The sequence below is a fragment of the Daucus carota genome, chromosome 4, assembly GCF_001625215.2.
Source record: "Daucus carota subsp. sativus chromosome 4, DH1 v3.0, whole genome shotgun sequence".
NCBI classification, from domain to species: domain Eukaryota; kingdom Viridiplantae; phylum Streptophyta; class Magnoliopsida; order Apiales; family Apiaceae; genus Daucus; species Daucus carota.
In genome coordinates this window covers 46650176-46673082 of record NC_030384.2, presented here as the reverse complement: position 1 = coordinate 46673082, position 22907 = coordinate 46650176, and the positions used below count along the sequence as shown (strand labels likewise).

Here is a 22907-nt window from a genome sequence, read left to right as displayed (position 1 = left end):
TCTTTCCAGATCCTTATCTACGGTCTGGTCTCTGCCTCCATTTACTGGATCATTGTTCATTCACTGACCCGGTCTATGGACAACTTGTTGGAATGAAATAGAAGGTATCACGAGGGTGTTAAGCCCGACCAGAAGCAGCTTATTTTGTCAGTTTTTCTGTGGTGTCATGGGCACAGAAATTTATTTAGCGTTTAGCCGGCACTTGCCAACTTATTTATAAATTAATTTTCAATTTATAAATGAAGTTGAAAATTCTAATTTTTTTGTGTATTATTTTTGGTTTTAAAATTTGATTTTACAAATATGCAGAATATCACTTTAAAAAAGATAATCTATAATAATTTGTTATTGTATTAATAATTTTTATACCTAATAAGGTGTAAACATCAAAAAAATTATTAAAACATATGAAATAAAATTATTTTTCATTTATAATTAATCTATTATTATAAGTAACAAATATTTTCTTAAGATTACTTCAGCCCGTGTATTATTAGATAAAAATCAAAGAACGGCACCGGCCCGGCACCATCATTTTTCTTTTGGTGTAATGTTGTGGTTATGTAGTGGTTTGGTCCAAAGTTGACTATACAATTCGATGAACGAAAATGACAAAGATCGTCAGAGCATATGTCACTCATTTTGATTTTTGTATATCTATTATGTTAACTTGCTTCGTGATGTTTAGTTCATGATTAATGAGCCCCGATTCTCATTCCCAGTCTTAATTCAAACGTCCCTTGAGTTGATTTTGCTTTCTCTCATCTCCTATGCAGGGTACATAAATTTTGTTAAAAGCATATAGATACATTAGCAAATCTAAGTTTGTATTTATATTTTAATTTTATCAAGTAAAAAGAAGTAAATAAAATTTTATTTATTGGCAGATATTTTGTGTATATCTGATTGTTTTAATTAAATTTTGTATAAAATATATAGGTGAGAATTGTTATATTTAAAAATATTATATATTTTATATTTAATATATTATTAAAAATTTCAGACTAGAATTTAAAAACATATTAAAATCAAAATTATATATTTATATTATTAACTCCATAAATATGATGCACATAAATATTTATTTCATCTGAAATATAATAATATTTTTATTTGCCACGATAAAATATAATAAATAATTGTTTCACAGGAGTATGTGATATAACAAAATAGTTACAAAAATACTTACAAATGCGTCAAGCTGCAAGTTCAGGGAAAATACTGTCATGATCGATGATCATAACAAACCACCTGAAACTTGACTAAAAATGCAAATTCATGTTTAATATATATCATACTCCCTCCGTCCCATTTTAATTGTCAAATTTCTATTTTTATTGGTCAAATTGATTAAATTTTGACTAAAAATTATGAATCACTCTTTCATTATTTTAAAAAACTGAAAATTACATCTTAAAGTAGATTAAAAGTTATTTCCGATGATATTTTTTTTTTAATTTTATCAGTTAATAAAATATTAATAAATTTCAGTCAAATTTTAGTCAATTTGATCGGTATAAAACCAAATGTGACAACTAAAATAGGACAGAGGGAGTATGATAAATAAATGACAATATCAAGTTCTAGAACACATGTAAAATTAATTGATTGCATTTTATATAACTTTTTCTAATTCTAAATATTTATGAATTATCCATCTAAACTAACCCAAACTAACTTCAACTAGAGGGTTGGACAGTGACAGATATAATCGTTTGATTCGTACAATAGTATAGGTATGAGGTTGGAATGAAGAATAGTATCATATTTTATATCATGTGTTTAGTTAAGTCCTGAAAATAATATATTTGATTTTTTAAAAATTAATTATAAATTTATATTTAATTAAAATATTATTATCATATATTTTTGTATCATCAATTATTATAATATCCAACATTAACATTTAATTACTTAAAAAAAGAAAAAGTATCTAAGATAAATTTATTTGCATACTTATATCTCATATCCGCCTTCCTGCTGACTATTTGAAATGGACAAAATCCAAACCTATAACCACATCTCAAAACCAAACGAGCCTTTGGGTTATGAAAATGCTCTCAACTGGACCAATTCTGACTAGTGTACACATCCTAGTTCTATTATACCTTATGAATTCTATTATACCTTATGAATTTCAAAATATGAAAATTTTGAAAAGAACATCCATAAAAAATTGTGAATTTAACTATTCTAGAAAAAAATCATTATCCCAACATTAATTTTATAATTTTAATAATGATCAATGAAATTATATAATTTCAAAACATGACTCTGACAACTCAAAAGGTAGAATTTTCATAATATATCAAATCAGACAGCTTGCTTATTCAAAAGAATTTTAAGTAGGGTCTTTCTAGTGCCACATTAAGCACTAAATTTGATGGGTTTATTGGATTTTGATTGGTGGAGTTTGGTGTAAAATTGTAAATGCAGGGGGGCCATCCATATTTATGACTACATGACCAATAAGAATGCACCAAACTCATAAAATTTAGTGCTTACTGTGTGCCCTTGGGCACACCAGAAAAACCGTTTTAAGTACAACATTAACCTCAAAGCACAAAATTCCAAATCGTATACACCCACATATTTAATTCGGTCCCACCCATGGAAACACTTCACTCGCTTGTCGTTTGTTATCGACTTATCGTCCCGTTATTTATGTATGATTTTGACATGAAGTTTAAAAAATATATATAAAGCAGCAGAAAAAGAAAAAAAAACGCATGAAATGATAAGACTAATTAAATTTTACAGTATAAAAGAAAGATAGTGAAGTAGAAGTCGTGTGAAAAGAGGAAAAATGTGGAGAAGTAGTGAGACCAGTTGATGATATTTGGTAATTTTGAAATTTAAATAATTGGATGGAAACAAAAAAGAAATCATAAAAAATGGTTGGAACAGAGATAGTATTTTATTTCGGCATCTCTGATTTTGAGTTAGTTATAATGATTGGTTGAACTGGATCTCAATATATCATGTAAATTTTGTTGAATTTGTAAAATTTTGTTTCATGTATTCATTCATTATATTTTAAATATAACATATTCTTCTTTGAAGTTATTATAATATAATATATTGTTACGATGATTGGCAATGTGACATTTGTTATAAATTTGTAGTGATTCGATAATTATAATCATCCTCACGAGTTTGACTAAAATTATTGACAAAAAAATATGGTTGGAGTACCTTATTTTCATTAGGTTATTTTTATTTTTTATTTTTGATATGTTAACTATTTTTTATCTAAGAGTTTACCACGATCAGGTTTGCTTTTAGCGGCATATTCAATCGGAATATCAAACAAACTTTTCTTCAACAAATATGGTTATATCCGATTCGGATTTTAGAAACGGTATCAGAATCTTAAAATATTTAATTAAAATTTAAATTATACTATAAAATTTGATTATATTTTCAGGATTTTAATTTATACTCAAAATTTTGATGATTTTCAATTAAGATTATTTAATATACGATGATATTCAATTTTTGATTAATTCTGTTGAATTTTCTAAACAAATATAATATCAGTGTCATTCTCAGCCCCAAAAACAGATATAAATATCATCGTCCATTAGTCCTCACTCCTCACTCTAAATCATCAAACATCACGCTGGTATCCTCTCACCTTCTTTCTTTTACACATACCTATACACACAGTGATGGAGTTAGATATATACTTCAAGGTAATAGGAAGCTTGGTTTTGGCATACGTTGTGGTGTTAGCATGGAGACTACTCAACTGGATTTGGATCAGGCCCAAGAAGCTGGAAAAGATTCTGAGAAATCAGGGCTTTAAAGGAAACCCTTACAGGCTTTTGTATGGCGACGTTAAAGAACTCGCTGCCGCTAGGAAAGAGGCCAGGTCCAAGCCCATCAGTTTGTCTGACGATATTATACCTCGCGCTACTCCAACTGTATTTACTGCTATTAGTAAACACGGTATGCGTTTTCGTTTCGTCATTCATTTATCCGGGTTCTGTTTCTAAGTCCAATTAAAAACACCTTGTCTTGTGTTAGAAAAACACCTTGTTAAAAAAATGTTGTAAGCTTATAATTTTTTCTTTGACTTAAAATATAATAAAAATGTTTTTATTGAGTTTTGATAGTGTAATCCGGCAAAAGCTGGAAAACCACATGGACTTGCTTTTCATAAAATCAAAACATGTTGTTTTGAAAAATTGTTTTTATATATATCAAGCAGTTTTTCATCTATTTTGAATTTTGAATTCTTAGCTTTCGATTAAGTGTATAGTATTTATTTTCTTTAATTAGACTTTCCGGAAAGGGTATTTTTAAATAATTTCAATAGCAGAGGAATAATTTTGTTAAATAAATAGATTAAAAAATTATTATGTGAAAAACTATTTTGTAAATCTAAAAACAACATTTTTGAACCGCAGTTTTTAGCTCATAAACTGTTTTTTGGAATGAAGACCACTTTTGTACATGAACATTGCAAAAATATTATTATACAAAATATGATGGTCTTTGCATGTCTCCAATAAAATAATGGTCTCCAACTTTTCCCATGGTTTATACATACTTGTTATGCTAAAAAGATTCTGCCTCCTCTTGCAGACGTGGAGGTGTAGCATTAGTTTCTCTAAAATCTTATGACGTCGGGAGGAGGATTTAACTGGATTGTATATTATATTTTTACAAATTGTAGCATTAAAATTGTGAGTTGACGATTAGCCTAGTGAGTAGTGACAAATTATATCAATTCATCTGCCTTGGTTGTTCATAGTGAAGGAGAAGTCATCTGTATTCCACAGAAGTAAACATATTTGCGCATAATAATCAGTTCTTAAGCATCTACATGTGAAACAACACATTGTGATACATCGGTTTTCTAATAGCACAACTCAATCACTCATTAGCGCAGAATATTATAGAAACATTACACACCTAAGTTAACACATGACCGGCTTATTTTTATCTCTTGTCAAAGAAACTCCGAACTTTCATTTATGAAAGAATTTTGGTTCTGCCAACTATCCATGGAAGCTTTATTCTTCAAGTGTCCATATCTGTTGAATATATAATATAATATTGGTAAGCCCTTTCATAACACCTTTAGGTTTAAGAGGAAGGGTAATTTATCCTTGTCATTGTCAAGCTTAAATGGACAAACTTATATACGAAAATGAAATCTTTTAGTTGACACGATCGCATCTGAGGGATCTTTCCAACTTGATTCAAAGCAAGGCATCATGTGATTAGTAAATGGCAAATTTGCTAGTTAAGTGACCTATGGCGAGTGTTAGAATATAAGCCCATCTACTGTACTACTAGGTCTTGAGAGCATTACGCGAAGGTGATTTTCTCCAGGGATTTTTATTCTTACTCTTTAAAGTTGTTAAACACATATTCTTTCTTATATGCGCTCGTCATTCATCAAGAATATTTCATCAGTGAGCAAAAGATTTCTTATTGTTAATCTAGAAGGTTTCTATGCTTAAGTTTTCAGTAGGAACCCTTGCTTCAATTGGAAGTTGGACTGTACTTATTGTATGTAGTTTGACAATGTACTGTTTTTTTACTCAGCTGTCTCACATTCGGCGAGACTAGTCTGTAGTCCCAGACTCCCAGCAAAGCGTGTGTGATTTTTTCATCTTAATTGTTCAAAAAATATGAACTCTACCCTTTCAAAGTTGTTTACTACAAACGCTAGTCAGTTAACTTGGCAAAAGAAAACTAGTCCTCAATTCCTTCCTCCTTTTACTGAAAATTTCTAATGGCTTTAATTATGTTATACTTTCTTGCAGGCAAGAAGTCATTTGTGTGGCTAGGGCCACGACCAGCAGTCTACATCACGGACCCTAATCTTATAAAAGAGGCCTTAAATAAGACCTCTAACTTCCAGAAACTCAGGGGAGGTAATCCTTTATTTAAGTTGCTCGCAAGTGGACTTGTAAGTGCTGAGGGTGAGACATGGGCCAAACACCGGAAAATTATGAATCCTGCTTTCCATCTTGAGAAGTTAAAGGTCATCCCTGTTGCTATCTTGGCGATCTACAAAATTCAAATATAAAACTGAACATATTATGCTAAATAATATATGGAACATGGGACATTGTTCGAAGTTGTAGATTGATGATAGATAAAAGTATTTAGCACATATTGCTGTTTTTAAACATTTAGTAGATTTTTTATTTTAAGTAGAAAAATATTGATGATATATGTAGGTTGTTGCTCCAGGTGACTTTCTTTAATTCAAGTAAAAAAATTTCGATCCGTTGCTCCGTGATATAGAACCTAATAGTGTCATTTTCATCAGTACTATCTGAATGATAGCAAGTGCCAAGCAGGAAGATATATTGTCAGTTATTGTTCTATTGTATTAACAACTATTGTCTTCCTTTTTTATGATGTATATAAACAGGATATGCTGCCAGCCATGTATTTAAGTTGTAGTGAAATAATGAGCAAATGGGAGAAGATGGTTTCTGCTGAGGGGCAATGCGAGTTGGATGTATGGCCGGATTTGGGAACTCTAACAGCTGATGTCATTTCACGTACAGCCTTTGGAAGTAGCTATGCAGAAGGGAGACAAATATTTCAACTACAGAAAGAACAAGGAGAGCTGTTGATGCAAGCTACACAAACATTGTACCTCCCAGGAATGAGGTTTTTATTCCACCTCTCTGTTTTTGCAAGTTGTCTAAAATCTTCTGGTGTTTCATCTACTAGGATTGATGTTTATTAGAATCTTTTAAATGTAGATTTTTGCCAACCAAAAGAATGAAAAGGATGAGGCAGATTGAGAGTGAGGTGAGATCTGCACTGAGGTCTATGATTAACAAGCGGTTGCTGGCAATGAAAGTAGAAGAGTATATTCATGACGATTTGTTGGGTTTATTATTGAAATCAAATTCTGAAGAAATTAAAGAAAACAAAGATATGAAATATGGAATGTCTGTGGATGAGGTTATCGAAGAGTGTAAGTTATTCTATTTTGCTGGACAAGAGACAACTTCGAATCTACTTACGTGGGCTATGGTTCTATTGAGTCAACATTCAGATTGGCAAGAGCGCGCCAGAGAAGAAGTTTTTCAGGTCTTTGGAAATGATAAACCAGATCTTGATGGGTTGAATCGCCTCAAACTTGTAAGTTTTATTATAAGCACTTGGTAACGTTTTTAAGTAAGTTATCAACTTGTAAGTGTGAATTTTTTATCAAATATTGTGATGTATAATGTGATAGCAGCAAAGGGTCGATAATTATTTTTTTATTACTATAGTTTAAGTTGCATGTTAATGGAAGTTTAGAATATTTGTTTCTTGACAAAGGCACATGTTGAACTAGTGCTTTAAATGTCTTTGGTCTGCAGGTTAATATGATTTTGCTTGAGAGCCTAAGATTATACCCACCCGCAGTTTTCCTAATTCGCGCTGTATATCAAGATGTCAAATTAGGAGAGATATTTCTACCGGCTGGAGTTACAGTGCAGCTACCTATCATCCTAATGCATCATGACAGAGAAATCTGGGGTGATGATGCTAAGGAATTCAATCCAGAGAGATTTTTTGAAGGCGTGTCAAAAGCAACAAAGGGAAAAGGAGTATATTTTCCATTTGGCTTAGGTCCGCGGATTTGCATTGGACAAAATTTTGCAATGCTGGAAGCTAAAATGGCACTATCAATGATCTTACAACGCTTTTCTTTTGTGCTTTCCCCATCCTATATACACGCTCCTTCCACCGTATTAACTATACAACCTCAACATGGGGCAAACTTGATTCTAAAAGCACTATGAGAACCTGACATGTGCGGGTAATTGATGTTTGATTACATGTAGGAATATAAGCCTGGAATTGAGTAGCTTGTACTTTGCTGTGAAACTGTCTTTATACTTCATTGTCTGTAGCCTTGAGCGACTATTCAGTATAAATAATGGAAAATAAATCTTATATGCGAAACCTCGTGTTAAATATTTGTGATTTTAACAGTATGGTCTGGGTTAGCTAACCAGACAACTTTTGGGAATGAATAGTAGGCGATACAATAAGTGAGGCACTGTTTGTTTGAACAAGAAAGATGGCTAGGAGATGAGAGTCGCATTTTCCATTACAGTGGTAGCCATAAACAAACCTCTGGCCTAATGTTCCTCTTAGGAGACTGACTCCAATGATCTCTAACATTCTCAAGAAGAATGTCTCAGACTCTCAGTGATATCAGAGACATACTGGTTTTGAAAAATCTTTTTGCTGACTTCATATTTCTGAAAAAATTCTAAAAAAATATGATTTTTTTTTGGAAAAAAGGGATCTATTTAATAAAGAAAAGCTATACGGCATCTGCAAGAACAATCGAGTCGAGCAAACGTAAAATCGATCATATCACTGATTAATCTAGTCTGTACGAATACACAATCGTTTGATTTGATGAAATTGATACATGTATATGTACAGCGTTCACCAAAACCTGTTTGAGCTATCGATCGTAATTGTAATTTTATATAAATCTTTATCATTAAATCAAAATCTTAAAAATCCGGTAGATTTAACTCGTGTACGTTGAATCACACCAAAACACACCCAAAAAAAATTTTAACAACAAAAAATACAATCTCCAAAGATAGAAATCTTTACATTGGGGAGTAGTATTATTAAAAACTAGAACAAAGCAAAAAAAAAATATTCTAGCTCCCGCGAAAACCGATGAAAGCCCCTGATGGCGGCTTAAAAAAAAGAGGTTGAGAGGTTTTCTTTTTTAAGTTTTTGAGGAGATATAAATTTCGGACTATATATAAAAAATGATTTAAATCTTTTTTAAAAATTCAATATCCTATCACTATATCTTATAATTTTATTATAATCAATCAAAATTATATAATTTTAAAACATGGCTGGACAACTCAAAGATAGAATTAATTGTCCGATATATCAAATCAATCAGCTTGCTTATTCAAAACAATTTTATACTCCCTCCTTCCCATTTTAATTGTCCACTTTGCTCAAATCACACATATTAAGAAAAATTAAATATGATATGTTGTTATCATTGTTATGCATTAATTATACAAAAACACTACTCCCTCCGTCCCTTTTTATCTGTCCATTTTGAAAAAATAAACACATACCAAGGAATAATTGATTGCATGAACTTTTTCATTAAATACCTCTAATTAATATCTTGAAAATGGTGGAATACCCCTACTTTATCTATATTCTATATAATCTTAATAGTTGCTAGTGAAGACTCCAAAAAAACTCCACAAAATACCCACTAATTAGCCTGCCCCGTTACCCATTAACCCGTTAACCCGTTCACCTTTTTCAGTATTTTCTTTTCGATAATTAATCAGCATACTCTGGGAGGCTACTTTCACGCAGCAGTTTGTTCCACCTCTTCTTAATTTCAAATTCAAATTCCGATTCATCAGCAATTTATCAAAAATCAGTCACCGTCGTGCCGCACAATTCGTGCTACACGGATCAAGGATTGCAATATGCGTTTCTTCGTAGTAATCAATGGACAAGACACCATCCCCGCAATCCAATGCTCCGCAGTCGACAAGTAGGTTAAACTGTAACTACACACATGCTTTCTGATTTGTGTTTAGGCTAGACTGCCAAAAAAGATGATATATCTTATCCAAGTGTATGGTCCTATATGTGCCTTCTGTGTAGATTCTGACATGGTTTTATTATGAGTTCATCAATTAGTACTCTTTTTTATTGCATTTTTAGGTTACAAATCGAAGCTTTTGTCTAATGGGTCGATTATAATGTGTTTGATGCAGGTTCTGCATGAAAAATTAGGTTCCTAAATTTCACAATTATGTTACAGAAATCTGAGATCAATCGTCTTAATCATGGTCATCCGGCTCTATAAACATTCAAATTGATGTTCGTAGATTCTGCAAGAACTCCAGACACATCTTCGAATTCCGGGTTAGTTTCAGTGCTTTTGATCGTATTACATTATGATCATAATTGTAAACCGGTTCCAGAAAAGTCATGGTTTTCATTCTTTCACTTTTCATACTTTCATATCATCGTATTGGTAATCGAAGTTGAGTCGAAGATATACAAATTTTTGTTTGGTAGATAGATTTATGATATATTTTTGTTTGGTAGATAGATATATGATATATTTATTTTTATTGATTTAGGCTAACTTGAGTTTTGTAGTTTTCGTAAGGTATATGGGAGTATGTTATAGTTTAATTCAATAGGTGCTACACACTCCGTATATAATTCTTTTCATTTTGGGCTGTCTTGGGTTTTGTTATGAGTGGCAGTTAAGGAACTTTCACTTGCTCATTTATCTAATTAGTTTGAATTATTTTGCAGATAAAGTGCGATTAACAAGATAAATATTTGGAATTTGTTTAAGATACTTCAGTCTGTTATTCAAGTGTATGGATCATCTTTGAATTCCTATGCGATATATGCAGTGAATGTAGTCATGTATGGCGATGAAATCTGTCACAATATTAATACACCAGTCGCAGGTACAATTTTGTTGAAGGAAATAGATATAGCAATTCATTCTCCAAATCAGTGATCAATTCATATAGCAGTCTCCGTTTCAGGACGAAAGCGTTGTGGAGGAGGATCAGCACATGACGATTTTTTACTTACCAGATTGGTGAAGTTGCAGCAGCGGGGATTATGGTTCACGTATGGGTCACAATGGAGAAGATGGTACGCGAGAATGATGCTTTTTCAAGAAACGATCAAAGTAGTTGCTCATGGATTCAGAAGCAAATGTTCACTAACTCCGATGGTGAGGTCTTCTCTGCAAACTCTGTCTTTCAGACCGTATAGTATGTACCATGTGCCTTGCAGTAGGTTCTTTTATGTCATTTGCGCTTTCACTTTAATCAATTGGTAATAGAATTCATAGCTGCGATCTCATTATTGCAACCAAGTCAAGTGTGTGCTCTTAATCCGTCTCTCAGCTTCAAAGCTGTTAATATCACTACCCAAGGACAAAGAGAATGACTCTTCTTCTGCACAAAACCAAGTGAATCCAGGTGGCTTACTTTAAGTTAATATGTTAAATTGTCTTTGAAGGCACGAATGTTGTCAATTACCCTTTTTTGTATTCACAGTTCTTGGACTCTTATACTCACATGTCTGTATTAGATACGCAATCCAGCACAAGGACACCACTAAGCACCGTTAACACTAACCAATTCTCTTCAAATTCCATTCAAAGTAGACTCTCATGGAATCAGAATCAAACTGGCACTAACTCTGGTGGTAAGGTCTTCTCTTCAAAATATTTGTTTTAATCCATACAGTCTCATCCACGAGTCTTGCAACCAGTGCTTTTGTGTGATATTGCACGTTCACAGCTAATTAACATGGACCTGTGGACTCATAGCTTTAGTTATATAGTGCAGCAGTCCATGCATTGACTTGCATTTGCATTTTAAAGCATGATGATTTGATATAACTTATAAGTATAATTCATCTGACCAAAGTTATTATGGGACTTCTATTGCGTTGATAGGATTTTACTTATGTAACCAGACATAATATCAAGAAGAGATGAACAAGCTTAGACCAGAATATACAATAACAAAATTGCCACTAAATAAGCCTGCGGAACAGTTATGATAATTTTGTAAAAGAGAATGCTAGCAAGCTTTAAGAATATATTTATATTTATAAAGGGACTCAAGGGATGTGCCTGCCCTTTAAATGCAGAGCCAGAATTGCAGGAGATTCAGTTGACAAGAGAAGATGAAATCCTGATAACGGGTTGTGATGGTCTCTGGGATGTGATGAGCAGCCAGTTTTCTGGTATGAGTCTGAGATCTTTGTATGTGGTTTTATTTTATCCCAGGGAAGAATCGTAAGTTCTCCGCCTTCATATGCCGTCTCTTCCTTCGATAAATGATGGTAAGTTCTTCCACACCCATATTATCCATCTTGCCATTCTGTGATGTGTTGAAGGCTACGAAATGGTTCATGAAAATTTGATTAGACAGGTTTTGATTCATGCATATAAGGTGTTTGATTTATGTTCTTTATGATTTTGTTTGATATTTTAAGATCTTCTTACACCTTTATACTCTTTTTCATTCCAAGTCCCATGTTTTTTCCATTGTAATCTCTCTTCACTTCTATTTATTTGTTCAGTTTTTTTCCAGAATGGGGTAGAAAACTCTGTGGAGATCTATTGTAAACGAGCCTATTATTCATCATAAAAGGTATAACATTTTCTAAATTCTTTTAGCCTACTCAGTTGTTTAAATAATGCACAAGCTGATTCCGTTCAGCTGCTAAGCGTGAAGGACGTGGCCCAAGTTATTGGTGTAGTGCTTAATCATATTGTGCTTAATCATATTGTAGTGTGTTGTTAGTGTATAAGTTAGTCTATATTGCACATAAAAATATCAGTGCAGATTGCTGTTGGCGCTTTTTGGTTGTCTAAAATGATAAGGTTGACAGTGTATGGTGTTAAATATAGCACTTGCAGATTGATGTTATATTAACTTAGAAAATGACACCCGAATGCAATTGTTAAATTATCAAGATAATTTCATCAATATTTTATTTCTAGACTGGAGGGGTCATAATAGGTTCGGGGAATATGTTTATTTGGAACCACAGCAGGTGTTAACAACATCAGTTTCAGGAATCAAGCGAACACACAATGACAGGGGATGAATCCACAGGTATATAGTTACTCACAAATCACATGCACACCGGGTGTTTGATATAATATCTTTCTATTACTGTGATTTCCTGAACTTAGGATCGGATAAATCAAATACTTATGCTATGTTCATAGGAGTTAACTTTTAGTTTTCTTTGGATTATGACCGGCCCTGAGACATTTTTACATTTTTTGTGTTTGTAGGTGTTGGCCTCAAAGCATGTGTAATTCATCCACTATGTTTATTTAATATAATGCCATGATAGATAGATGATTTCCAGTATCTATGATCAGAAAAGCAGGGAATTACCTCATATACATATTTTTTTAGTTTAGATTACTCAAGTCTATCTTAGGCCTGATATGATACTTATGAATTATGATTAGTTCTTGATCTGTGTGTGTTTGAATTAAAACTAATGATGTTGCTAGATGTTATCTTTCTTAATTACAAGAATGAAGTGAGGCCTTGGTATAGTTGCATAAGATGAGTCAGCAGGTTAAAAGGTTATCCAAAGACCATTTCAGTCTATATTTCACCTTTTTTGTGTCTAAATGACTTCCTAAAGTTGAATGTCTTCTTGATGCTAGGATCAAAGAAGCGAAATGGTGGCGCAGCACTTAATGAGTTCTTGCAGAATATAGTTAAGAATATGCAGGCTGCGAATCTAAATACATCAAGAAGTCCTCTTGGCACACCTGATACTGATATATCTCATAACGATCAAATAATCAAAATCGAATTTATGTTGATGGAAAGGAATTCTGCGATGCCAGAGGTTGTAGAATAATCTGTTCGAGAATGTGTTTTCACGTTCCATGCGTGTGCTAGGTTGGTTTGTTTAGTGTTATGCAATTTAACTGTTAATCCCATATAATGCATTCAGGTTTATGCCGTCGAGGTCTTGGACCTTCTTTGGACAGAGTATGCAGTCATATACATTTTGGTTTAGAGTCTTTGGATTATCAGCGACCCTGTTGTGAGACATTTTTACATTTTTTGTGTTTGTAGGTGCTGGCCTCAAAGCATGTGTAATTCATCCACTCTGTTCATTTGGTCGTGGACCTTCTTTGATAAAGTATACAGGCAGGTTAATGTTGATTTCCAGTTCCACCTTAATAACATCAAGGAGAATGTTCAACCAAATTGACATTTTCCTCATGTTGGCATTGATTATCAAAGACCAAGCATTGATCCAGTGAGCCATCTCCGAAGTAATCTTTCTGTGGAAGCCTTACAAAGTAGTATATAATTTCATTATATGTGTAGATCATAACTTCTCCCGTATGTTGTTAATCAGGACATGAACTTGCCGCGAACATATCCCAACACGCAGCAACCAACACCTCTGTCAGTAGATCTTCAATTCCAAAGCGGAGAGGACGTGGACCGGGTGTTAACAATGTGATAAACGGTTTAAATACTACAAATGATCATTCCAGACGCTTGGCACCAGGTAATTCTTTGAAGTTTACGAGCAAATTGTTATCACATCATACTTGAATGTAAATAACTTCTACAATGTAATGTCTGAAATTGTAAATATATGCAGTCTGTGTTCCTTAACGCCTGATATTAACAAAGCACCGGTAGTTGGTAAATTTTACTAGGATGTTTTACTTTCAGGTAGTATTCCGAAATCCTCTAAAGTTATATTATTATCAGCTCCAAAACGTAGAGGAAAAGGTCCGGGAGTGGAGAAAATGTTAAAGCAGAGGAAACATAACATTTACGCTATAGCGTGTATAGTGTTTGTATTTATACCTTAGTGATGATGTAAATATTTATGTTAGTAACTTAGTGGTGATGTTAATATTTATCTTTTACGCGTTCTTTTTAACATAATGTTCCTCCTAATAAAGAAAGTGTTCGCCTTGATATATCAGGTGTGTCGTCTTGGCAAATCTAACATCATATGATCTTAATTATCACATAATGGATGTCGTCTTCCAACAGGTCTGTAATTTCACATGTAAATATTAATTTTCAGACATGCTTGCCATTTTCAGCCCCATCTTCAAAATTTTAAGCTATTTTCACATATTCAAATTTAGTTGTGCTGTTTTGCTAAATCAAAATGAGGTTAAATTCATGCCGATGCATTGAACAGATTAGCAGTTAGCTTTTATACTTTCTTAATCATCTAACGATTTGGGTTAAGGATTCATATATAGCTGATAAAAATATGATATAGTGTTTTTGGATTTGATTGGGATAACAAATTATGAGTTTTGCTGCCTAATATATATGTTGTGTGAAAATTATGAGGATATACTTTTAAGATTTCTGATTGAGAGTAAGAAAGATCCAGAGAAGATGAATAGTTTCCCGTTGCTTGCTGATTTCTGAATTCTGATTGACCACAATATTGTATTTGACCTTCAAGCTGATATCAATTGTACAAAAGGTTTGCCTTTGCTTGCTTTTTCCTCATGGAAGTATATGCTTTTTAGTCTGGAGTATATGTAACTTTTCCTGACTTGACAACTTTAGATTTTTAGTTAAGTGTGTAGAGCAGTAGTTAAGTCATTGCAGGTGCGATGAAAGCTACAGGTGCATGAAAATTGCAGGTGTTACATGGGAGGTTTTTGATCCGTGCACAGAAATGACCCTAGGAGTATTTGATAAGCATGGATCATCAGTGAAGATATGTGAGTGTACGCGGCATATATTCCCTAATGTCCTATGAACTAATATAGTACTTGAGTTTGATCCAGAGAACTAGACTAGAAGCTCTGAAATCTGAAATTTAACTCAGTTTGTTAAATACTTATATTAGTAATGTTATCGAGTTAATATATTTAGTATACTTAAAATATTTACCTCGACACAGCTACAAGTATATGCTCCAAGACCAGCCTGATTAAGTACAAGAAGCATTTGACTAACATGCATGCTGTCAAGAAATTTGTTCATGAATGGAGTCATGCTGGCCGGAGAATTTTACCTTCATGTGTACATATATCTATATCTCAGTGAATATTTTTTATATTGAAAAGGTTTTGTTTAATGATTCTGGAAAGTATAGTTTTATAACTTATTTTAAGATTATTTTTTTCTGAATAGAAATTTAACTATTAAATTTTTATTCAGAAAAAAAAAATCTTAAAAATAAGTTATAGAACCATATTTTAGAGAAGCATTAAATAGGTTTCTGAATTTTTAGTCCTCTGTGGGTATGTGGATACATCATACAGTTACGATACCCTGTTTGTATAGGTGACAAGCGACGATGACGTGGACCAAGCATCAGTAATGTTTTAAATCAAAAGAAGATTACACGTGTAGAAACTCCTGATCAAGCTTATACTCCCACTAATACATGTATGATATCCAAATGTATTTATTTTGTTTTTGTACTTCTTCCCCCTAATAAAAAATTTATTCAATAAGTTTCTCAAATCTGCTCTCTGTCTTCTTTTTACAAGCCACACACGATAGTGGAACGACATACGAAAGAACTCAACTCTTCAGTGCTAGAGGACAGAGATGTACACCTGTGACAACATCAAACATATATTAAGATAAGAATACAAAGATTGGTCGTCTATCCTCATTTGTTACATCTGCACTGAGGACTTCAGATTCATGTTTAACCTCGGACAATTTTCACCATGGCTCTACTTCCGGGGTTAAAATTTTGATTCAGACATTTAACGAAGCAGATGAGCCTTCTAATTTTGATCAGCCGTTGTGTGATGAAGGTGCATATTTTCTCAATACTTCTACAAAGTTTGGAATATATACAAGCACTGTCATTATGTATCACTCAATATAAAATGCACGCAAGAAAATGTACGACTTGATCAACTATGTGGATCTATATTTTGACTGTCAATGTTAGTACTCGGCATCAGAACCACAAATAAGATATATTTTAAACTATGATATAAATATATGATATATTTTTAAGATTTATTAATATATTAATGATTAATGATTAATGTTATATTAATATTAATATAATAATAATAAAGAATTATAACACTAAGAAATAATTAAATACATACATATACATACATATATATATATATATATATATATATATATATATATTATTGTTGAGGATATAGGATATAGTAATAATAATAATAAGAAGAAGAATAAGAATATGAATCATAAATAAAATAAAAATAATAAAAAATCATTCATCTTTAATTGGTAATTAGAAAAAATATGATAATTGTTTTAAGATTGGATACACTAAGTAGGCAATATCTAAACTAACCCTTCTGGGCTCAAAACTTTTGGGTTTGTTAAACAGTACATGTCATTGTGTGACTACTGCTTATCATACATTTGATATAAGTATCTGCAAATAGATTACCTTCTGATGTAAGAAGTCGATGAAGTGATGCAACAATGAACAAATGACATGCATGCAGACGTGTATAATTGGATGCTAAATGCTAAGGCCATGTCAGGAAAGTGCAGAAATAAATTTTGTTCTGAGCGCAATGCTTTTACTGCTTCATCCTAGCCTGTTAAGAAATAATTTGATGGCTTATCTATTATATTGCGCAGACTGACTCCCACAGGCAGACTTCATAAGGAAAAAGTTCACATTCAAGAACTATTTTGACATACGGATATTCCACAAGAGAACTGCTACCTTAGAAGTTATAGTGTCACTCATTGCACTATCACACTATGTAAAAACTAAAACTTAAAACACGCCATTGTCATGGTGAATGGTTAGGCTACATTCATGAAATATGCCCAATGAATTTACACTTAAAACTGACAACATCTTCACATGGAAATGTCAGGTTTGTCTAAAAGGGAAAATTAAAATCAATGTTTTAATTATTTTCCTTTTCCATCATCATCTCAATTCATAGGTAAATAAAGGCATGGAAATTACTATAAAAATTTGTCATTGCAGATGCTGCGGTGCTCCTTTTAAAGAGCTGCAAATATTGGAGAGCATCTCAAATCCATCAGGTAAATGTTTACCAAAGTGTCCGTTTCCATGACTTCTAATTTGCTGATATGTATTTACCTATCTCAGATATCAATTCCTGCACAGGTTCAATGCATGACGATAAAGAAATCAAGTTATCTGGACAAGGTATCTTATTCTTATCATTATCTTATCATCTTTATATTTGTTATATTATAAGATTGGAATGACAATTTAATCTTATATTTATGCTTGCAAATTAAATACATTAATGCTTTATGTAAATTCATGTAACCAGGGTCCTTAGATCCTTGGAAACAATAGATCATATATTATTAGTTAACCAATATAAGTTACTGCATGATTCAATTTTTCTGTTATTTCTATTGTTATAACTTATTTTTTGTACTTAGGCTTCCAAGAAGGAGATGAAACAACAATGGTTGGAAGGGTTACCTGTCAGTTGGTTCGCCAGAGATAAAAGAAGACTGGTGGAAAGCCTGAATCTCCCTCAAAAGCAGATCCTAACACGAAGTATGCAGTAGATCCTATGAAGCCTTAGGATGTAAGTTTTCTCCCCTCTCCCCTTAACCTGGCTCACATACCACACTCACAGTGATGTTTAACTAATCTTTTTTCTATGGTGGATGAATATAAAAGGAATTTTAATAGTAAGTACTCCTATTATATATTAGTGTCGAGAAACTAATGTCTATATATACTATATACACTTGGTTAAACAAAAGTCACAGTGTTGCATAATGAATCCTATTTTTTTTATCAGTAAGTATAGGATTCATGCGTATCCCTCTCTTTCCATGCTTTACTGTGTCAGCTTTTTGACATCATAAATCTTGGCAGTTACGAAATGGTTAGAAAAAGGCTTCAAACCCTCTGTCTCTTTCATTCGATTATCACACCCTCCTCTCTTTCTCTATAAATTCATCTTCTAAGTCTTCTAACATGTCATTCACACACAGGAGGTTGTCCGCATATGATCTCACACGGTTTTACTCAATTTTACCGCGTACACATGGATGGCGTTTGCATTGATTCTCAAATATAATTACTAAAAAACAACAACGCCAGAGAGAGGGGGGGAAGAGAGGGAGAGGTAGAGAAAGAGAGAGAGAGACAGGGAGGGAGAGAGAGGGAGAGAGAGAGAGCGAGGGAGGGGGGGAGGGAGGGATTTCGGTGGTATTAGAAAGTCTCATCAGCGGCATTGCATCAGGAGTTGGTTCAGTTATTTTAAAAATATTTGGGTCTCCCCTTGATTTCCTTTAAGAAAATTTTGCAGGTACCCCTTACTGATCAAACATTATGATACAAAAAATTTGTTCCTTCTTTATCTAAACTATATTGTATTAATTTGTATGGACTCAAAGTTATGTACATCAGTAATTGGGCGTTCTGATGAAAATAATAGTTTATGTATCGTTTAGACGCTTTGTAAAATTTCATGTTCATGGTTTGTGGTTCAACTCAGTATGTTCCCCCAACATGGGTTTTCATTTGTTATGTCGAAAATTTCTGCGTTTCCCAGTAATTAATAACTAATTGGTAGGAAGTAATTGAAGTAATAATCTTAGGAAAACTGTTGACAAGGATTAAAGGCACTATGCATGTTCAACTGAAATGGTAGCAATAACAGCAGGTATATAACCAAATACTATGTCTTCGCCTCACTCTTACAGAAGAAATAGATAAACCAGAACATGAAACATAATAGAGCTGAATATATAGTGGACATTGGCGCTCATTTGTATAATCAGAAAACAAATATAAAAATTAAGTTTGTATTAAAGTTTTAAAAGTGGTTCTGTTAAATTGCCACACATCCCCAGACCTAATATGAAGGTTTGCATGCTTGGTGATGCTCAGCACGTGGGAGAGGTATGTGTCTGTATTAATTGTGCTTGAATTTGCATCTAAATTTTCGCAGGCTGCAGTCTTAATGTATTACTAATGCAACTTTAATTTTGCAGTCTTATATATTGCCATGTAGTGAAAATTAAAACTAAATCTCAAATTATTGTTTGTTGTTTTGCAAAAATTATCGTTGTGATTATATTCTGCAAAAGGTGTTAACATTTTATATCTACACCCAGGTATCATGAAAATAAATGCCCTGTTGTATGGATCAAATGATGTGAAGAAAATAACCCTTCCACTTTATCAGTATAAGTGATATGTCCAGTATTAGGTGATGGTAGCAGGATCAGGATCGGGTCAGGGTACGAAAACAAAGGAGAGGAGATGTGGTGCATCCTTTGACGGTTTCTCTTCAGAATTTATATAGTTGTACTACAAAGAAGCTGTTATTATCCTGAAATATGATTTGTTCGAAGTGAAATGAATAATTTCATTACTTCTGATTTTGTAACTGGCTATTTGTAATTTGATTTTTATGCATGTGTTATTCACATGTTTTCATGATTCTAATGTCATTCTTATTCATGACAACAATGGATCAAAATCCGGAGTTTCCATAAAGTGTACAGATTGTCAAGAATTTAGAATGAAAGTGTTAATCAGGCATCCGAGATCCTCTAATTTATCAGATACATCCTTACATTTTAAAATTTGAGTTCAATACCACTGACGTGTGTAAAGAAGAGTTGACTTCCAAATTAATATGTTTTAGTGAGCTATACATGTAGTCAATGTGTACCAAATCCAAAAAATATAATTTGTCAGCGTATTAGATTAAATTGTAATATTGAGAAAAAACATAATTCTAATAGTTTGTTCCTTATAAGTAAACATTTTTTTTATAACGATGATCGTAAAAAATATATCTCACAGCTTTATTTACTGGTCTTACAGCCATCTATTTATTTTTTTAAAAAAATTTTGGATCAATAGTTCGAATAGATAAATATATTTATTTTTTCGGATTTTTGGATCAATAGTTCGAATAGATAAATATATTTATTTTTTCGGATCACTACAAATATATGTGAATTCTTCGTAACAAGGGAAGTATTCATGGTCATCCTTTCGCAGTTGCTGGTATTAATATTATTAATTCACATATTTTTAAAACATATTTGAAATGCTTGATTTTATTTATTTTAAACAATTTTAGTGGGAGCTCGCGAAGCGCGGGCATAATTCCCTAGTGTCTTGAAAACATGAATTCAATCAAGTTTTAAATAAGTCAAGCCTTGAAAATTGAAATTATGGAGATATATTTGAAAAACTATCATTAAATTAGTTTTGAAAGTATAAATGGACAGATAAATAGGGACAAATTTTTACTTCCAAAGTGGACAGATAAATAGGGACGGAGGGAGTACTAAATTTTCATTCATTTTGTTAAAAGTCAACATAGTTTGCATTGTAAATCATGAAAATTGTACATGCTAATAAATGTTAACATTGAAACTTGTATAAAATTGTATTGGACAAAGAAGTAGGACAAATAATATGGAAAATTTTTTCTTTGCAAAGTGGACTATTAAAATGGGAAGGAGGGAGTAACATTAGGGTTAAAAATGGGGTGGGGAAAATGGGGAACCCGCCCTAACCCGCCCCGAATGGGGCAGATCCGCCCCGCTAATATGGGGAATGGGGCAGTGACGGGGAATGATTTTCTGCCCCGCCAAAATATGGGGCAAGTATGGTATTTGTTGAATCCCCGCGGGGATTCCCCGCCCCGCCCCACATATATTTAATATAAATAAATAATTATATTTAATATAATATTTTTATTATATTTAATAAAATATATTTATTATATTTAATATAATATATTTATTATATTTAATATTATTATTTTTAATACACAAAACTATAATTTTACAATGTATAACATGTCTCTTTGATTTCTATTATAATTAGTTTTTTGCTTTTAATATACATGTCTCCTATATTTTTATTAAATTCTGAAGAAAAAATTAATTAATTTTAAAATAATTATTTAAAGGTGTAATATTATAGAAGCGGGGCGGGGCGGGGCGAAATTATATTAAGTCCCCGGTGGGGCGGGGATGGGGATTAAAAATAAATCCCCGCGGGGAATGGGGCGGGGATGAGGCAGGAAAAAATTATGTGGGGCGGGGCTGGGAAATGAAGTCCCCGCCCCCAACCCGCCCCATTTTTAACCCTAAGTAACATTAACCTCAAAGCACAAAATTCAAAATAATATACACCCACGTGTTTAGTTCGGTCCCCCCCATCGAGACACTTCACCTGTTTCTGTATAAATTTTCCGCCAGATGTCATCGACTCATCGCCTCATCGGTTTGTTAGCCGTTAGGGGCGTATTCAATCAGAGCATCAATTTTTTTTTTTTTTATGAAATTCAGTTATATTTAATGCAGGTTTTAAAAAAAATCAGTATTTCAAAATATTTATATAGATATCAAATTATATTGTAAAATTTAATAATATTTTTAATATATTAAAATATTTAAAAATTTTGATGATATTCATTGAGATTATTTAATTTAATATTTAGTAAAGTACGAAGATAATCGAATAGTGATGTATTATTTGATATTTTTTTTTTTAACTTCATAATAATGCTCTCCCCGTTCCAAAAGGTTAAGGTTGTATACTTTGGGAATGGTCTCGGCGTGCATTTTAATGCTCCGTTAAATTACAGTCTATAATTTTTTTTTTATTTTTTTAAAAACAAAATTCAATATTTAAATTTTAAAAAAATGTTAAAAATAAATTATGAAAGTGGAATTATATCACCTTAAAATATGTATAAAATATTGGAAAAAGATTATATGCAATTAAAGGAGACAAAGAAAATAAATTTTATGGGATTGTTCAATATAGTTTAAATTTGACAAAATCCTATTAAAATTAATGAGATTTTGAAATTACTAGATTTAAATTCCAAACATTTTATATCAATCATACCACATACTACATATTTTATTTGAATCCACCTAAAATCAAATCAGATACAATTTTTTTAGAATCTAATTATATAATTAATCAAACTCCTATTTCAATATACTCCCTAATTATTTAAAAAGCTAAATATCTAAAATAGTCATGTTATACATTTTGTGTACCTCAGCTCCTGATAGAACAAATTATGTACTTTAAATATACAAATATTTGTAATGTGTGGGCTACCGTTTGTTTTTCCTAACCTTCATTAACTTTCTTTACTTTCTCTTTTTCATCTTTCATTCAGTGCACTCCCCGTCCCAGACACAACTTCACTCCACTTGGCAATTGGCATTGTCAATGAACACATGGGCTGGTTATACTCCCTCAGTCCCTTTTTACATGTCCCCGTTTGACTTTTGACCAGTCAAATTGATTATATTTTGACTGAAATTTTATATATATCATATAATTCAAAAAATAATAAAAATTATATCATTAGAAAGTATATTTAGTGT

General features: G+C 32.3%; 2 protein-coding genes across 33 annotated transcripts; both read left to right on the top strand.

Moving 5' to 3' along the window:
- The first annotated feature begins 3571 nt into the window (after positions 1 to 3571).
- Positions 3572 to 7935, top strand: LOC108219441 (cytochrome P450 CYP72A219-like). Its single transcript, XM_017392898.2, has 5 exons — positions 3572 to 3951; positions 5781 to 6001; positions 6398 to 6642; positions 6738 to 7122; positions 7347 to 7935. The coding sequence occupies exons 1-5, from the start codon at positions 3672 to 3674 to the stop codon at positions 7770 to 7772; spliced, it is 1557 nt and encodes a 518-aa protein (XP_017248387.1). The 5' UTR covers positions 3572 to 3671; the 3' UTR covers positions 7773 to 7935.
- A 1266-nt stretch (positions 7936 to 9201) lies between these two features.
- Positions 9202 to 19980, top strand: LOC108218416 (uncharacterized). Of its 32 annotated transcripts, none has more exons than XM_064091615.1 (22): positions 9205 to 9535; positions 9762 to 9912; positions 10315 to 10475; positions 10557 to 11000; positions 11113 to 11229; positions 11680 to 12185; positions 12592 to 12653; positions 12839 to 12858; positions 13067 to 13141; positions 13226 to 13413; positions 13522 to 13559; positions 13647 to 13721; positions 13818 to 13849; positions 13936 to 14091; positions 15206 to 15292; positions 15469 to 15590; positions 15855 to 15959; positions 16064 to 16339; positions 17521 to 17579; positions 17665 to 17706; positions 17952 to 18103; positions 19647 to 19980. In XM_064091615.1, the coding sequence occupies exons 10-17, from the start codon at positions 13288 to 13290 to the stop codon at positions 15897 to 15899; spliced, it is 681 nt and encodes a 226-aa protein (XP_063947685.1). In that variant the 5' UTR covers positions 9205 to 9535; positions 9762 to 9912; positions 10315 to 10475; positions 10557 to 11000; positions 11113 to 11229; positions 11680 to 12185; positions 12592 to 12653; positions 12839 to 12858; positions 13067 to 13141; positions 13226 to 13287; the 3' UTR covers positions 15900 to 15959; positions 16064 to 16339; positions 17521 to 17579; positions 17665 to 17706; positions 17952 to 18103; positions 19647 to 19980. The 32 variants fall into 32 exon arrangements, with proteins under 32 accessions (XP_063947673.1, XP_063947671.1, XP_063947672.1 ...); XM_064091614.1 differs by having other exon boundaries at positions 12589 to 12653; XM_064091603.1 differs by lacking the exons at positions 12839 to 12858; positions 13067 to 13141 and having other exon boundaries at positions 9202 to 9535; positions 11680 to 11874; positions 12115 to 12185.
- Positions 19981 to 22907: the final 2927 nt, after the last annotated feature.

Bases quoted from the DNA above. Each gene is read 5' to 3' on its own strand.
- LOC108218416 (XM_064091599.1), top strand. From the start codon at position 12,632: ATGACAGGGGATGAATCCACAG. The intron at 12,654-13,225 runs GTATATAGTTAC...TCTTGATGCTAG, and splicing joins GACAGGGGATGAATCCACAG to GATCAAAGAAGCGAAATGGT. The intron at 13,850-13,935 runs GTAATCTTTCTG...GTTGTTAATCAG, and splicing joins TCCAGTGAGCCATCTCCGAA to GACATGAACTTGCCGCGAAC.
- LOC108219441 (XM_017392898.2), top strand. From the start codon at position 3,672: ATGGAGTTAGATATATACTTCAAGGTAATAGGAAGCTTGGTTTTGGCA. The intron at 6,643-6,737 runs GTTTTTATTCCA...TTTTAAATGTAG, and splicing joins TTGTACCTCCCAGGAATGAG to ATTTTTGCCAACCAAAAGAA. The intron at 7,123-7,346 runs GTAAGTTTTATT...TTTGGTCTGCAG, and splicing joins GGTTGAATCGCCTCAAACTT to GTTAATATGATTTTGCTTGA.